Source organism: Anolis sagrei, chromosome 1, assembly GCF_037176765.1.
Source record: "Anolis sagrei isolate rAnoSag1 chromosome 1, rAnoSag1.mat, whole genome shotgun sequence".
Classification (NCBI taxonomy): Eukaryota; Metazoa; Chordata; class Lepidosauria; order Squamata; family Dactyloidae; genus Anolis; species Anolis sagrei.
The window spans coordinates 116,485,625-116,503,559 of record NC_090021.1 but is presented as its reverse complement, the minus strand read 5'-3'; the positions used below and the strand labels follow the sequence as shown (position 1 = coordinate 116,503,559).

Sequence of the window (17,935 nt, the reverse complement as noted above, 5' to 3'; positions counted from 1 at the left end):
AAAAAAAAACCAATTCTGCATTTAAATATATGCCATAATTTACTAAGTCAGTCATAAATGTCTAACCTGCATTTGTGGCTGGTTTGCAATCATGACCCCTATGTACTCCCTAGTTTAGTTTAGGACAGAACTTCTTAAACATTTCCACTCATGACCAATGTTTTATTTACGTGACTCCAGGTATAGAAATCAACCATTTACTTATAACAAATCAACATTTGCAAGATAATAGAAAGAGTCATTTAAATGTCTAAAACAGCCATGAGGTGATGTTCAGAAAACTTGTACTGTTGCCAAATTTTTCAGGACACCAACATTGAGTGGTTTATGGAATATGATGAGATAGTCTCACAAGCCACTGCAGTCAATTGACCTATTTTCTTGTTGAGCCAAAAGCAATTGATTGGTGCTTCAACCCGTCCCTCTTACATAAACACTTTTCAGTGTGAGGAGGAATTGTGACTTCTCACGGTCACACCACATCACTCATGTGGTGTGACAGTGAGAAATACTAGATGATGACTGATGGGGGGGGCATATTTCCATTTCAGTGGCTACTGCTTGGTTAGTGGAGATTGGAGGATTTTGGCTGGGAGACACTACTTTGATATGTAACTAAAGTGGTTACTGATTTGTCACTGCCTTAGTGAATTCCGGTCCCCCTTGATGGATTGTTACCTTCCTGTGGTGAAGGGACTTCTGTGTTTTAGTGAACTTGCACATGAAGCAGGGAGATCTCCTGGGGTGGCAAGGTCACAGGGGAGGAACCAGACCAAGCATATCTTGACCTGTGCACCTCCTCCAATCTCCTGATGCCTTCACATCCCTATTAGTTTGCTTTATTCTCTCCCAAGGTAGCTCCCACATAGATTAATCCTGCATTGGCAACAGTTAAGTAAAATGGCTAATTCAAGTTCATATTGTTAATGGGGTGCCTACCACCATTTCAGATTAAGCTGATGAGGCTAAATACTTAAGGACCCACACATGCAGTCCTGTGCTCACTGGAGAACTAAGAAGAAAAATTAAATTAAAAACTGAATATGTTCTCTATATCTTGTGTGAGTTGTCAAGGATAAGTTGACAAGTAATGAGGGTCCTTGTTGTGCCCCCACAGAAACCTTTTCTGTTTTCCACCTTAGTTAGGAGAAGTTACCCTACATATTGTAAATAGACATTATGGTAGAGGTTAGCACCTTCCCTTTATGAAATCCTTTTTTCCCACCCTTTCAAAATCTTGTCCAGGGGTGAAGTCTCTCAACTAGACTCTACTGCATCTCTGGAAGTCAACCATTAGACCAGGAGCTGTCAGAAGAGTGAAGATGCTAAAAATATTCCATATCAAGATTGATAGGCAATGGTTAATCAATAGAAATTAAACAATTGGTTCTGTAAGCAAAGTAGTTTTCTGAAGACACAGAGAACAATGAAGAAAAGACAACAGACAAGTAGACAAAGATTACTGTTAGAGCAAATCCTCAACCTTTTAAGAGGACTTTTGTCAGTTAGATCAGGAGAAGTTGGGATTTGAACCTTGCTATTGTTTGATTAAAGTCTCTATTTACTGTTCCTCTGAGCATATCAAGTATCCCAGTAAGATCAGGGCACCCCCATGCAAACGGCTTGCAGGAGCAGAACAGTATGTATAAACTGCAAACCCCCTGGGGTTCATTACAGACAAGCCAATATGGGGAGTACTCCTCAATGGTAGAATGTTTGAAAAGCATTGTACCACAATACTGTCTTGCAAATCTTGTAATGTTGCAGAGTTGATTCCAAAACTGCTTTTCTGTCTCACTGATCTTTAAAATATGCATATTAGGAAAGCTATTTCTAGAATCCTATTCCCACCTGCCTTCCAATCTCTTCTATACACATTGGGGAAAAGAAAATCCTAATGTTAAGGTGTCTTTAGCTATATCTGGGCTCTGCTCTTTGAAAAGGTCTATCACATATTAGATGAAAGATGGATAACAAGAGAAACAATTTTAGATTTAATAGCATGTGAAGGAAATCAGAGCAGTGTGAAAAGTAAGCCAAGCTTTCAACAGGAAACTTCAAATTTATATATATGAAATTACAACACATCCCCAAGGAAATGAAGCTTCAAAAACACAATGCAGTTCTAATGGATGTCACTGCTGCCATCAGCTGATATAAAGGAAAAATTCATTACAATGCCACAAAATTGATCTTAGGTGTATCTTTTGGGGGGGGGGGGGGGTTAGGCGATGGATGTTTTCCACAGGGATATTTCCTTAAAACACCAATTCTAGACTAATTTATTTCTGAATCCAGTTTGCTTCAATAGTGGTTCCGTCAAAAACCAGGGGAACACATGAATATACAAAAATATGAAATAGGAAAATGAAAAATACAATATTTCTCGTCATGGATGAGATGGCAACTCAGCACAATGTTCAATGCAACAAAAAAGAGGTCAACTGCACATGTTTTTCTAAATTTCTGGAGCAATTTGTGAAACATTCATTTGGCCCAAAACAATGTTTCATGCAGAAAATAGCTGCAAGACTCCTGTTGTGTAATTGTAAATATGTAATCCACAACTGCACATTCACAACAGTTACTATCTGTGATCCCTATGCAGCCCCTAGGTTAGGGGTTACATAGGGCTTCTAAAACCCACTTACTGGTAAGTGTCTACTAGGACTTATGAGGTCTATTCCTCTTTCAATCAGAAAGCAACTGATAGCTTTCCCCACCCACCCAAACTTACATAAAAAATCTCTGGTGCAAGTGAGATTTGCAACTAGGGTCTTTTTTTCCACCCAACACACCAAACGTTGGTCTTTGGAAGGTTGGAATATTGGGCAACTACTTCTTGATCAATGGGAACAGACCCCTCTCTCTCCCCTCCCCATCCCACTGTCTGTTTATCAACACAATGGTTGTCTAAGATTCCAGCAAACGTTTTGTGCCCTCCCTCCATTCCAACTGCCACTGCCTTGGCCTCAGAGGAGGGGAAGAAGCGGCAGCCACAGCTCCACCATACCTAGGCCTAGAAGCTGACAAAATGCTCTTCCTCCCATCTAGTGCAGTGAGCCTTGACCACCGGGGTAATGAAGAAGAGACAGGCACAACTCCACCATGCCTAGACCCAGAAGCAGATGAAAGGCCTTCCACCCATCCATCCCAGTTGCCACTGCCCTGGCCTCAGAGAGAGGACATAATCTTTTTCCTTTTGTGTTATGTTTCATTAGATTGCAAGTCTCGGGGCAAAGAACTGTTGTTCTTTTATTTGTAATGTGCCATGTACAGTGATTGTGCCAAATAAACCAAATATGATAACAACAACTGTATTCTGTTCAATTATTTAAGCCACAATGGAGTGAAGTGGGGATTGTACAAATTGTTTTTTACACACACATACACAAATCCTAAAATGTGAAAGATCATCAAATAAAATCTGTGGGAAGTCTCATAACTTTGCCAGCACTGAAAACACTTTGTTTTTAGTTGTTTTTAACTAGAATATGAAACAACTGAAGATTCACACCTTTAGTATCTGATGATGTATGATGTTTTAATCTTTTAGTACATAGAAAAACTCATGTTGAATCAAGACTCATAAGGACTATGAACTTTCTTTTGTCTCTGGTGGCACTGAAATTCACAAGATAACAGAACACCCATTCTATATATAAAGACGGAAGGGGGGAAATAGCAAATCATTCTCTTGCTTCCACAACCCCTGAAACCTCTCAGCTTTTTTTAAAAAACAAACCCCACACACCTTGAAGTTACTTTAATTTATCTCATGCATGCTTGACAAGACTGAGATATCTCTAATTATGCACACAGTCAAATTGTGCGTTGTAATTGATATTTAAACTATTTCATGTCAATACAATTTGTGCTCAACTGAATCATTCAGGTTTCAATTCCCTGTGTATAAACATGAAAAGGTATTTTGCTTGGTGTCTAAATGAAAATGTTTTCTCTGATGTTTCTCCTCCAGGTCTGCATTCATCTAGGGAGATTATTTTGGGAAGAAAGATGTTGACTGAACCACACAGTAATGTGACTGCTGCCGCTTTGCTGATCATACTTCATCACATCATGAATTCAGATTCAATGTTAAAAAGAAAAGTGTTTTTAAAACTTCAGTACAAAACAGCTAAAGCAACTAAGGTAAGATCCCAAGACTGGCTGCTGTAGCATTTCTATTGTGCAATTGCGGGTTAGTACCTTTAGGCTTTGTTTTCCATATAACAGAACAGCACAAATTCCTTCTGCTTGCCAAGCTAGGAAAAGACTGGTGGGCGCATGTGGCTCCTCAAATTTTGCAACAAGAGGCCTTCCAATGAGAGTTCATAGCTCCCACAAGATTTCAGATCTCATAGCAATCCTAAAGCCCAAGGCAATCTTAAAAATTGTGCTGTTGCTGGGGAAAAGAAAAAGCAGTACCACACCAGTACCAATCCCTACAGATAAGTCCTTGACATTTTGTAAGGCCTGATTCCTGCATTTCAAATGCTCAGTGATTAGTCTATTGGGGGCATGGCTGGCACTTACTCTGAAGCATTCAGTAAATATGGGATTTGGGAGGGTCTTTATGGCCTCAATACGGGGTGGACTCCAAGACACCAAACACTGCATATCCTGCATAAAACAAAACAACTGGGAACCCTATTCTAGACAAAATGTAGCAAGACAGATTTGTTCTTCTTAACCTGAATTCTACTTAAACAAAGAGAAGTAAGCATCAAATTAAAAGTGACTTTTATCATGTAGTTGAGTGGTCTTCTGAAGGTGTTTTAATTTGCTTTGTTTTATTCTGTTTAAATTTATTTTTTTAAGTGATTGGGAGTGGACAAGCCTTGCAGTTGGGGAATTCCTTTGATGGCCCCCAGAGAAGAGGCCAGACTGAAATTTTTATATTGGCACTGGTGGCAAGATACAGAGCAAACAGGCAGGGTTTACAGCCTGTTTCTTAAATTATTATTACTACTACTGCTGCTGCTATTATTATATTTATTCATACTCTACTTTATCAATCCTGCAGTAGACTTAAAGTGGCTTAACATTAAAAATCAGATTAAATTGATAAAAACATATAAAACCACAGCAGTCCCTGACATCATCTTAAAACCCTTTTTCTTCTTTTAAAACCTGCCTAAACGAAAAATTAGTTACAATCCAATCTATTACTGATCAGAGCTGCAGTGCCCCTCAACTCTTCACTTATGGCAGGCAGGGACTTTTGAAAGTAAGTTTTAGGAGTAAACAGGGGGCTGCCATGTAGCCTCACACCCCTCCCCCGGGAAAGCCTGAAACATAGGTGGGTGGAGACTGGAACCCTTTGTTGACTCACCTACCCCTGTTGAAGTGTGAGTTACACTGGTTGCTTCAGGGCCAGATAGAAATGTTCTCCCCTGTTAAAGGTTATTTTGCTTATCCTACACTATTTGCAAGCGATCTGGATAATTGGCTATCAGGTGGTGTTTGAATAGTTAGCCCCTGGCATGTAGTGAGGAAATATGTCATACTTGGCAAATACCTTGGCACACCATTTGGGTATAAGATGGGCTTCTGAAATCCCTCTTTAGCTCACAGAATTGGGGAAGAGGGGAAGGAGGTGATCTCTAAGGCACACCTGAGACATACACCTTCAACTTTATCTTTTAGGACTTGGAAAGTAGAAAATCTTGATGCCTACTGACTGAGGGATCAACTCCCCTGAGTGTTCATCTCAGGGCTCAGGTACCTTTGCCCAATGAAAGTGGTGTTGGAGATGTAATGATAGGAGACCTCCTGTTACATCCTTCATTTGTGTATAGCTTTATGAGTTCACATTGTTTGAGCACTCAACAATGATATGAGACTGGTTATGATTCTACTAAGAGACGAAGCGGATTTTTAATGTTGTCTGTAATTGTTGTTTAGTCTATATGTTGTTGTAATTGGTTTCTTTTGTAAATTGTCTTTTATATGTATTTGTACACCGCCATGAGTCGCCCTAATGGGCTGAGAATGGCGGTTAATAAGTGCATCAAATAAATAAATAAATATGCCTTTCAAGAGGTAGATGATTGTTATCAACCTCTTCTTCATGCTGTGATGAAGCAAAATATACATGCCAAATCTTGCTGGTCAGAAAATATATTGCAGAAATATCAGAAGAAGCACACCCACCAGAAACAAATGAAAAAGCCAGAATAATGTAAAAATCTTTACCAAATGGACAGTTGCATTTCAAGCCATTTGTGGTGTCTTCACAAGTTGCTCCATTCTGGCAAGGCTGGTCTACACAGCTCCCCACATTCTTGGCACAGGTTTCTCCTGAATTTGTAGGTACAGAAAAGGTAGTCAGTCATCTTGACTTTTGCTATGTGTTTTTTTTAAGTCAAAGAAAAATATTTGTAAAGTAAAATCACTTTCTGAGCAGTTTAAATGGGTAGCCCCAGGGCTTCAATGCTGAAAATATGAGTGATTTGGAGAAAATAGCATTATCAAAGACACCAGTACCTTTTTGCCCCAAAAACTGGATTAAAACTTATATTTCTTTTTTTAAACTTTAGTGTAGCTTCACAGTTTTGCTCTTCCTCTATCGTTTTTGTTCATTTTCTCAATTAACAAACTAAGAAATATATTTAAACTGCTGATTCACCTGTAACAAAAGTGGAAGGCACCTTTAGTACCCACATATTGCATGAATTCTTAATATTACAGGCCAGTTTGACTATTTGAATATTGTAGCTATTTTTAATATATTGTTGGGTGCTGAACTGGGAAAAAAACCACACAATTAAAATGCAATTCCATACACCATTCCTTCAAATATTTCATTACCAATTACAGTGCTGATTTCATTCAGTCATATAATACAACATGAAAATATCAAAGCAAGTTGTGGAAAACTTGTACGTAATGGAGCAAATCTGAAGTCATTTTGGGATTTAGAACATCAAAGTCCTATAAAACTAGCATACATCTTATTTTTTTATGATCCTCAGTTTTGGAGCCCTGTGATCTCTGCCACTTTTTATTGGAAAGGCAATTCAAGGAAATCCTTAAAACATCAAGTAAATCATAACATTGAGAAACTATGCTTCCCAGATACCTACTATAAATTATTTTAAATCTTTCTTTCCTTCATCCTGTAAAATGAGTATGAAGACTTGTGTGGAATGATCGAGTTAACCAAAATTCTCATTTCACTGATTCAAATGAATGCACTTTCCCACAGTGACTATCATTATGTATTAAGATTTGGAGTAGGATAAGAGTCATGAGATACAAAAGCCTGTTGTCAGCATGTAGATGAACAGAACACCCAGGAGGTGGGGTTTTCTATGTCCCCCTGCCATTTTTTTCAACTGACTTAAAGGGCTGCAAAGCAGTTTCCCAAACAGAATCATGCAGAAGACTGAATATTTAGAATATAGGTTGAATATCTCTTACTTTTGAGGTGAGAAGTGTTTTGTGTTTGAGATTTTATTTATTTATTTTGGAATACCTGCATTTACATAATGAGATATCTTGGAGCTGGGAACCAAGTCTAGACATGGAATTCCTTTATGTTTCAAACACACCTTATATATCTAGCCCAATATTTTATAAAATATTTTATACACAATATTTTAATAATTTTGTGCATGAAACAAAATTTGTGTACAATGAGCCATCACAAAGCAAAGGTGTCAATTTCTTAGCCACCCATGTGGACAAAATTCAGATTTTGGAGCATTTCTGATTTTGGGATTATAGATAACAAGTACTCAACATTTACTATAGTAAATGCAATTTCCATTGCATTGTGCATCATACAGAATATTCTCTTATTTGGATTCAAATCCCTTTGGGTATATTGTAAATTGAGTCTCCAGCTTTACCATACCATACCATACCATACACCATACCATACACCATACCATACACCATACCATACACCATACCATACACCATACCATACACCATACCATACCATACCGCTTTAGGTTGGGAAATGACCATTATTATATATTTAAATGGAATGGAAATGACCATTATTATATATTACAATGGAATAGTGCATGCATCCACAATTGAATCTCACCCTCTGCCTCTCCAGCTGCTTTATAAACCACAGTCGATTTAGATGGATTGACTCTCCCTCATCTCAATCACTGATATTTCAATAACCCACAATGGAACATTTGAAGCATATGGGTTCCACAGATAAACTTTATGAAGTAATTGGGGGCTACTCCAGTACAAACTATGGAATCCTGTATTATCTTGGTCAATAGTTTTCAATATTTTCTGGCAATGTTCTCAAATTTAGGTTTTGCCCATTGAAGCTGCCTGAGATCCTCTCAGCGTGAAATACCAAGGCAGTTGAGATCTTCTACATGCAATAGCTATTTTCTCCCAATAGCCACAGCCTATGGCTTACAAGAAGGGCCTAAAGTACTGCTTTGAATTCTCATCTCCTGAGATATGGTCCCAGCATATTATTGATGTCTCTTACAGACTATGTTTTTTTTTCTTCTTCTGCAAAACATCACGCATACTTTCCCAGTCATAGGGGATGTAGGGTGGGAAGAAGGTTTGGCTGGCATATGCAATTTAGTTTTGAGTGGCTCATTTCAGCCACACATTCCTGAAATGTGTGGCAAGACACTGGAGAAAAAACATACATTAGCGCCTTGGCAACTATAACATCAGCAAGGATCTAAGTAAAAAATGTTTTTGACATTAGTTATGCTTGGCATCTTCTACCATCACATTGACCAGTACAAGAGAAATCACTTCCTTTTGGCATCTCTTTGTATAGTATTATTAGGACACATAACAAGACCAACAGGGCTTATTAAATTATTTTGGACAATTGAAATGATGGGCAAATGTTCAACCTCTGCAACATAGTAACTGTAGTTCTCTTAAGCCTTTTCACCTTTTTCAACTGCATGTGCCAGTGAACCAATTCCTGTTGGGCCTACTCACATAATAGTATATTTTAACATTTAAGAGGTAAGAAGTAATTTTCTTCAGATGGAGAAATAAATTACCAATCCTTAGATGTGTATTATTTGAATAAAGTGCATGTCCTGCAGCTTAATAGCAATGCCTTTCTTAAGTACTACAACAACTTGAACAATAGCACTGTTTCTCTAAAAATGTCAGAACCAACAAATGCTTTTTCTAGGTCAAATATGTTTGAATATTATGAAGAGTTAATAAAAGTACAAATTTTACACTAAAGTTTAGAAAGTTCTATTCACTTTATTAGCTACGATAAAAAGGAAATATGGATGAGGTCTAAACACTTGTGAACACCTCACAATTTTATCTTTCCTTTAAATTTAGTAGTGCATGTATCTTCAGTGACCTGTAAATCATGTGGATGACATTGTTTCTAGTTTCATATTTTGTCATAATTTTGTCATGGTGAGTTCATTTCAGGGGTTTTCAAGGATTTAGGGGAGCAAAACTAAATACCCAGCTGAATTTTTTAAGCATCACATGAACATTTTGGTAATTTTGCACACAAAAAGCATTTAGAAAAAATAGGACATTTGAGGATGTCTTAATAGGACAACAAGGCACCTGCAATCCAAAGTCTAAAAGCCTAGAGGACCATACGTGCCTGTTACTAATCTGAATTTTAAACCAAGGTTTTCTTGGTTTATTCCAAATTATTTAAATACCTCTACCTGAAAGGCCTGAGTCTAATGGGGCCTGTTGGGACTGACTTCTGGAGGTCATGATTTGTAACATCAGGGAAGCACAAAGATGCATGAGGGTCACTTCCTCCCTCCAACCCCTGATGTACCCCCTAAAACTTACCAAAAAGGTCCCTGGTGGCCATGAAGAGGAGACGGGAGTGGGAGGCAATGAGGAATTTTCATCTTTACCCCCCCCCCCCATCTCCTCAGGCATCATTTTCTCTCAGCAGGAGGATGTGAGGAGAGGCTTCATAGGGCCAGGGACCTTTAAAAGTAAGTTTTAGGGGGTAAATTGGGGGCTTCAGAGTAACTTCATGCCATCCCGATTTGACTTTGATGTTGAAACAGGTTACTTTTAACTGATTTTGGTGTGGGTTTAAGGGCTGTCTGGAAGCGTCCTGAGATGCAAGAGGAAATTAAAACACCAATTTATCTCACATTTTGTGCCCTTTTTGGCAGATGATGTAATTATTTCACACCTGGCTGCAGAACACAACCAACACATCTCTGATCCATTACTCTTCTCACTAATCATGGATTGGCCATATGGGAGTTGGCTTCATACTGCTTAGTGTTAGCCTTGCTTTTCACATTAATTATGTATGTATGCATATAAATTGACATAGATCTTAACTTTCTTTCTTCAATGGAATAGAGGGCTCATCCAGACAGTCTCAAATTCTGAGAGAAACTCAGATTTCAAATCCCAATTCTTCTTGGGATTCAGACCCCACAGCACCCCCAAACCCCAGGATTTTGCTGGGATTGGTGGTGGTGGCTACATTCCCTCCCAGGTCATTCAGATGCAGCAGAAGCTTTCCCCAAGGGGCCTGAGGATGCAGCTGGGCCTCTCCAGTAAGTTTAGAGGAGAAACAGGGAGCTGGGGGCTGGGTAGATGCCCTTCTGTGCTGACTTCTGGATTTCCTCCTTCCCTCTCTGAAGCTCCCAGTGCATCTTTTTGATGCATCGGGAATTTTCTCTGAAGATCCTGAGGATGCAGCCAGCCCCATCCAGTAAGATTAGAGAGACAATGGGGGACTGGGAGGGGAGGGTGGGGGGCTGGGAGGGGAGGGTTGGGGGTTGCCATTTCCCTCCTTTGGGCTCTTAGAGCCCGAAGATCTGGAAAGGCAATGGGGATTAACCCCCAGGATCATGGGTGGTCCCAAGATTCAATGTCCGCAGACACAACACCTGGAAGGATCCAGGCATTACAGTAAGGTTCAGAATTTTCCAGAGGCTTTCAAAATCCTGAGTAAACTGGATTGAGGACTTTCTGCCTCCCCTTCCCACTGTAGCTCACTGAACTGGTCTTGAGAAAACCTCTGTGTGTGTGTGTGTGCTGCTTTATGAGAGCAGCTGTGTCTAAAGTTTTTTCTGTCATTAGAGGCAGAAGGAAAAGTTGTGCATAGGACAAAGGGGAGGAAGAAGGGCTTAAAGGGTCTCCCAAAGACAAAAGTGTCCCAATCTTGAAGACTGTAATTATAATCTGCTTTATATAATTCAATATCAGAAAACTGCATTGAGAATAAGCTCATTAATGCTCGAAGGCTACACCAGCAATCTGTTTGGATCCAGCTAGATTTTTTTTAGCCTCCAGAAGAGCAGTTATGTACTTTCCTTATTCTAAAAGAGAGACCAGGTATGCTGCTCAGAAACTATTTGTAGGCTGGCTACTTCAACAAAGAGAGTAAATTCCATAATATAATTCAAGGTGTTCTTTTCTCCTGCTGTGGTCAGAAGGGGAAAGATATAATTGAATGTCAGAAATGTCCCAGAAATTGGACAATATCCCAGAATTACAAACCATGCAGGGATTCTACATAAATAAAATTACTTTTGCCACCAAGGCACTAATTAAAATCTTTCAATAAGAGTGTGCTACCCTTCTGTAATACAATATTTTGTACATTATCTAGCATTATAATAATAGAATGTAGCACTTTAATGCAATTTATTGTATCTCTCAATTTGTTTCAAGGGAGCTCTATGTTGTAAGGCAGTGTTTTACTGGGTAGTAAAGATACCACCCAGCATCTCTCTCTCTCACACGCTTATATGGCATCTCGATAAAATCCCATCACATTGCACTCAACTGTATCAAATCATGCAGTGTTTAAGTCTCAACTGTGTAATGAAAATGTATTATGTCGGTATTGTTTGTTTGCGGTATATTTGAGGCGTGATTTTCCCCCATTGGTTTTGCTCAGCCACTTAACTGCTGCTTCTAAATGGTATATTTTAGGCCAAGTTTGCTAAACTCTGTGCAGTGCTCTGTTTGGTGTAAACATTGATTTATTTATTTTTTCTTAAACCTATCGATGAATGGTGTTCTTAGCTGCTTCAATAATTTCACTGTTTTTAACCAGATATGCTCTACTACATTTTCAGTCTAGATGTCGTTTAGACTTAAGTTGAAAAATACTATGTTGAAGATACTCTGCATCAAAAGCCACTACAGCAAGGACTTTAAAAAAACCCTGCATATTTTTTTTTATCTCAGAACAACAATACAGAGGTATGGGTGGGGGAGCATTTATCTTAAATGCATTAGTAAGTGAAATACGGGGAGTCCCTGAATTACAAACATCTGATTTACAAATGAGTGAGAGGAGTGAGACAACAAGAAGTGAGAGAAATCTAACCCTAGGAAAGGAAATTAATTCCTGAAAGAGTTATGATGGAGGTGTCTCCACTGAAGCTTTTTTAACAATTTTTTTCCACAAGAAGCCAACATTTTCAAAATCCATTTATCACAGGGACAAAAAATGAGGTGAAATCTTCTGAACAAGGGAACAAAACAAACACGACAGAGGTGTTAACCCTTCTGTATGCTATCCAAATCATTAGTGTGTGTGTGTGTGTGTGTGTGTGGTAAAGGTAAAGGTTTAAAGGTTTTCCCCTGACATGAAGTCCAGTCGTGCCCGACTCTGGGGTGTGGTGCTCATCTCCATTTCTAAACTGAAAAGCCGCCATTGTCTGTAGACAGCTCCAAGTTCATGTGGCCAGCATGACTGCATGGAGCACCATTACCTTCCCGCCAGAGTGGTACCTATTGATCTATTCACATTTGCATGCTTTCAAACTGCTAGGTTGGCAGAAGCTGGGGCTGACAGTGAAAGCTCATGCCGCTCCCCGGATTCGAACCTGCGACCTTTCGGTCAACAAACTCAGCAGCTCAGCATAGATGTTCCAACTGACAAAGAAATTCAAGTTAAGAACAAACCTAAAGAATCCATCTTGTTTGTAACTTGGGGACTGCCTGTATACTATTATATTTTAGAAATATGAGTATGTCCCTCTAGAGCACTGGTGATGAACCAATGGCATTCATGGCACAAAGCATTGCCCCCTGCCCTGGCTTACTTCCCCATCCACCTGCTGGCTGCCACCCACCCCTACTTGTCAACCCCTGCTCCCTCCACTCACCATTCCTGCTTATCCTCTCTGCTGCACCCCGTGCTCCCCCTGAGTTCCCACCCTCCCTCACACACAGTTTGGGCACTCCATCTCTAAAAGGTTCACCATCAGTGCTCTAGAGAAATACTATTATTTGATTTTTAAAAAGCAGATTACAGGAGTTGTCTTCATAGACCTGTCAGCAGCAAATGACACTGTACAACTTAGTCTTCTCATGAGAAAATCTTATAATATCACAAAGGACTACCACTTTGCCCACTTCATAGGAAATCTGCTACAAAACAGGAGCTTTTTGCTTCAGGGCCAGAGAAGCAGATGGTGGAAACAGAAAAACAGCCTGCCTCAGGAGAGCGTGCTTGCTCCATCAATGTTTAACATTACACAACTGATCAGCCACTGTAAGAAGAGACAGAGAGTTTCATCTATATTGACAATTGTGCCATCACCATTCAAGCAGAGAGCTTTGAAATGGCTGAACAGAAGCTCTCTGAAACTTTAGGTGCTCTTACTGCCTATTACAGGGACCACCAGCTGATTCCTAATCCATCTAAAATGCAGACATGTGCTTTTCATCTTAAGAAAAGACAAGGATCTCGAGCTCTGAGGATTACCTGTGAAGGAATCCCACTGGAGCATTGCAGCACACCTAAACACCTGGGAGTCACTATGGACTGTGCTCTGACTTATAAGAAGCACTGCTTAAATATCAAGCAAAAAGTGGGTGCTAGAAATAATACTATATGAAAGCTAACTGGCACAGCCTGGGAATCACAATCAGAGACCGTGAAGTCATCTGCTGCACTTTGCTACTCTACTACTGCATATGTATGCCCAGTGTGGAATATATTGCACCATGTTAAAACAGTGGATTTGGCTCTCAATGAGACATGCCACATTATCACAGGATGTCTATGCTCTGCACCACTGGAGAAATTATACTGTTTACCTGGTATTGCACTATCTGACATCTGTTGGGAAGTAGCAGCCAATAATGAAGGAACAAGGCAGTGACATATCCGGCCCATCCTCTGTTCTGATATCAGCCAGCATGCCAACATCTTAAATCAAGAAAGATACTCACAAGAGATACTCACAGGAACACCTTAGCAAGCAAGACTCCAAAAGTGGCAGGTTAAAACCCAACACCTTAATAAGTGGCTGGGACTGGATGAGAAACTTGCTCCTGGACACACATAAGACTGGGTGACCTGGAAGGTGCTGAACAAGTTGCACTATGACACCATGAGATGCAGAGCTAACCTTAAGAAATGGGGCTACAAAGTGGAGACCACAACATGTGAGTGTGGAAAAGAGCAAACTACAGACTGCTTACTACAATGCAACTTGAGCCTTGCCACATGAACAACAGAGGACCTTCTCACAGTGACACAAGAGGCACTCCAAGTGGACAGCTTCTGGTCAAAGGACAGTTAGCATTGTGCCATCGCTGCCTTGGAATCTATAGTTCTTAGTAAAAAAAATGACGTGGCAACTATTTCCCAGGGGATTGCTTCTTGCCTTCCTTTAGGGAAACTGGAACTCCCGAGGATCAACAAAACACCATAGTTAATTCGAAATAGGCTTTATTGTTCAAAGAGTTATCTTTCTGAAATAAAATGGGGGTAAAGAAAAATACATAACAGTCTTTGGTTGTCTTTGTGCCCAAGGAGTTTTTTAGCTGAGAAGCCTTCCAAGTTCTCCCTCTCTCAATGGCTATGAGGTCGAAACACTCACAACCAAGTTCCAATGGCCTATATTTGAAGGACAAGGCCTTCCTCTGGTGCCAAAGGAAATGGTATGAAGGCGCCTGAGATTTCCCAATGTCATTCAGGTTGGTCTGAACATAAAGTATAAGTCTCAGGGGTAAAAAACCTAAGAATTGATGGTAAGAAATGACTTGACCAGGGTCTTGGGGCCAAGCTTTACACACGCCCATCTAATGAGCCTTTTTTGTGAGGTAAAAAAGGTGTGAGAGAGATACCTTTCTTTCTCCCTTGGAAAGGGCGGAGCCTAAACAAATGAGCTGGGGAAGCAAGCAAATTGGTGTACAACAACATAGATTGACAGATTTAAATAACCAATGAAATTCAACTATACATATGCAAGGTAGACACGCATAATACAACAGTTTAAATTTTGCAACTAACAATTCTACATATAGGTGGATAAATCATAATTGTATGGCATAATAAATTTCAGAGAAAAAAACATATTGGTCCAATCTATTTAATAGGGAAGGAGTGGAACGCATGAACTTGTATTCCAACAGAGATCATGCCTAAAAATAAGTAATAATACATATGTTTTAACGTCATCATATCATAAATAATAAAATCGTAGACAAATGATTTTCGGAACCAACGATCCTAGCCTGAATGACAGAAAAGAGTCCTCTTACTGTAATACATTTCAGGACAGTTAATCCTTAAAGTAGCCACAAGATTACAAATTGAGGTAGAAGAAAAAAAATGTACAGCATTTCAGTGAACATTAAAGTTTCATTGGTATTGAAAATCTCATACTAAGGCAAATTAAGAAAAATGCCTAATTAAAAATAATGACAATCTGAGCTTAAGTGAAGAAGAAATGGACTATGAAATGTGCCAAGTAAAAGGTGAAGACTGAAACTTGCCTTTGAAGCCTGCGGCACACTGACATGAGAAGTGACCAATTAAATCCAAACAGGTGGCCCCATTTTTGCAGGGTGAACTTGAGCATTCATTAGCCTCTACTTCACAGAATGGTCCTTCATAGCCAAGCCTACATTGGCAGGTGTAATTATTCAAATTCGGCAGACAAAAGCCATGGTCTGAGCAGCGATTTTGAAAGCAAGGGTCTAAGACACGTTCGCAAAATGTACCAGAATAACCTGGAGGACACAGGCACCTGAAAGACACAAGAAGATAAATTATCCACAAAGCCATCTAATTCTGCAGAGAAGTCGTCATTGTGATCATTATTACTCGATCTACGTTCTTCTTCAAAATAATGCAAGCTTGTGACTGTACTGATTTATATAGTTAATTGAACATCAATGTAATAGAAGAATGTACCATTTCGCAAATTAAATGCAAGTCAGTATATTGTACAATGTCATTTGGATAGCCACCATCAGAATGAAATTTTTGCAATGTTTTTTTTTTTTTTTTTTTTTTTTTTTGCAGAATGAAATCTTTGCAAATACGGACAATGGATTTTTCAGGTAATATTCATCATGGAATAACTCACTTCCTGTGTCAATACAGGAATATGCTGTGATATATGTCTACCAGTTGAATCCTCATTGACACAAAAATTGTGCTTCATAGGGATGTTTGAAAAAGCAGAAATCCATTATGTTTTTGTTTTAAATTTCAGGTCATTGTCATATTTCAGGTCATTGTGACCTGAATTCCCCCCAATTCTGTTTTCAGGAAGATTCTGGGAGATTAGGAGGAGGGCTGTCGGACTCCTAATTTGGAACCCTGAGTTCCATTTTCACTTTGGTAAGATTCAGTACATTAACACCACTGGGGGAACTTGCAAGGCTCACCATTCCATCATTTCTGGGATTTTGAAATCTAAGATAGCATGCATCACAAGAGGGGAGGAGAATGGACAGAACCAGTACTGTGATTGACTGAGAAACATGATGCAGCTGGCTGCGTTCAGGGACATTTGGGGGGGGGGGGACTCATTTTCCATTTTTTCCATCATTTTCAATTCTATTTTCCATCATTTTTAGAGCTATCAGGATGAAACTTGAAATTCTTGAGGAAGACATTAGCAACAGTAAGCCCACTGATTTTTGGGATTTTTTTAAAAAAAATTAGCAATAACATTTTTTTTTAAAAAAATAAACAAACAAAAATGATAGCCCCTGGAATTTTTCCAGTGACAGAACACAAGTAGGGCATCTTTCTGTCAAGTTTCAGAAATATCTGCTCATCTTGCAGGAAACATAGGGAATTCTGGGACTTGAACACCAAGACAATGGAAAGGAAAACCAGCCTGTAATTGGCTGAGGCAGGCCACGTAATGCAGCAAATATGATTGTGCTCAGTCCCATTGCCCCTATGCAGCTTTAACTATGGAAAAAATGGTCAGAATATAAACAAACCTAATGCACTTTTCCTGGAATGAGGGGCTGGGGCACTGTCTTGTTCTATTTTGGTCTTCCAGAATTTTGTTTCAGCGGTTCATATCTAAGAATCACCGAATGTTGTCGAAATCAGAATCGACTGCTGGAATTTCACACGTTCCTAGTGCTTCATTCCACCATAACTCTAAAACTTGACTCTGACTTTATTAACTTACAGACAGTTTCTTGACTGAACAAAATGTGCATTTCTGTGCATCTTGTGGAATGGTTTCATGTTGTTTCAAATAATCTTTTTACTTGTGAGATCTTTAGGGTAGGCCACAAATACTTTTATGAATAAGCATTCTTTCTTGGAGGATTATGGGTTTCAAGATTATGTTCCTGGAGAAGACAGAGTATTGGGGAAGAGAGCTGATGGAGGGAAGTGCTTCTGCATTAAGGTGAAAATTTAAACTGAGATGTTTCCTTCCAACTCTCTTCCTCATTGTCTCACATTCACTCATTTTTTTTTCTTTCTTTCTTGTAGAACATGCATGTATATCAATCTTCAGTATGAATCTTTCATTAATATACCACATAGTAGCAACTTTCTTGGCATTGCTGAAGTAATCCAGAATTTATGCAAAATGTAACAAAAGTCTCTCTGAAAAGAGCAGAAATCAATTATTCATTAAACCAGTGGGTACTCTTGCTCATCTCCATGATAATCAGCATGGCTGGGAGTGATCGGCCATGAATCTTATTCCAAAATATGTACGCATATGGT

General features: G+C 39.2%; 1 protein-coding gene across 3 annotated transcripts in view; it reads right to left on the bottom strand.

Moving 5' to 3' along the window:
• The window catches only part of EYS (eyes shut homolog), a 1,026,188-nt gene that overhangs the window by 754,191 nt on the left and 254,062 nt on the right, over window positions 1–17,935 (bottom strand). For all 3 annotated transcript variants that reach the window (XM_067468024.1, XM_060752827.2, XM_067468032.1), the window contains exons 11-12: window positions 15,721–15,974; window positions 6,199–6,303 (exon numbers count right to left, since the gene is read on the bottom strand). In XM_067468024.1, the coding sequence (XP_067324125.1) occupies window positions 6,199–6,303; window positions 15,721–15,974 (359 nt within the window). The remainder of the gene's footprint in view (window positions 1–6,198; window positions 6,304–15,720; window positions 15,975–17,935) is intronic.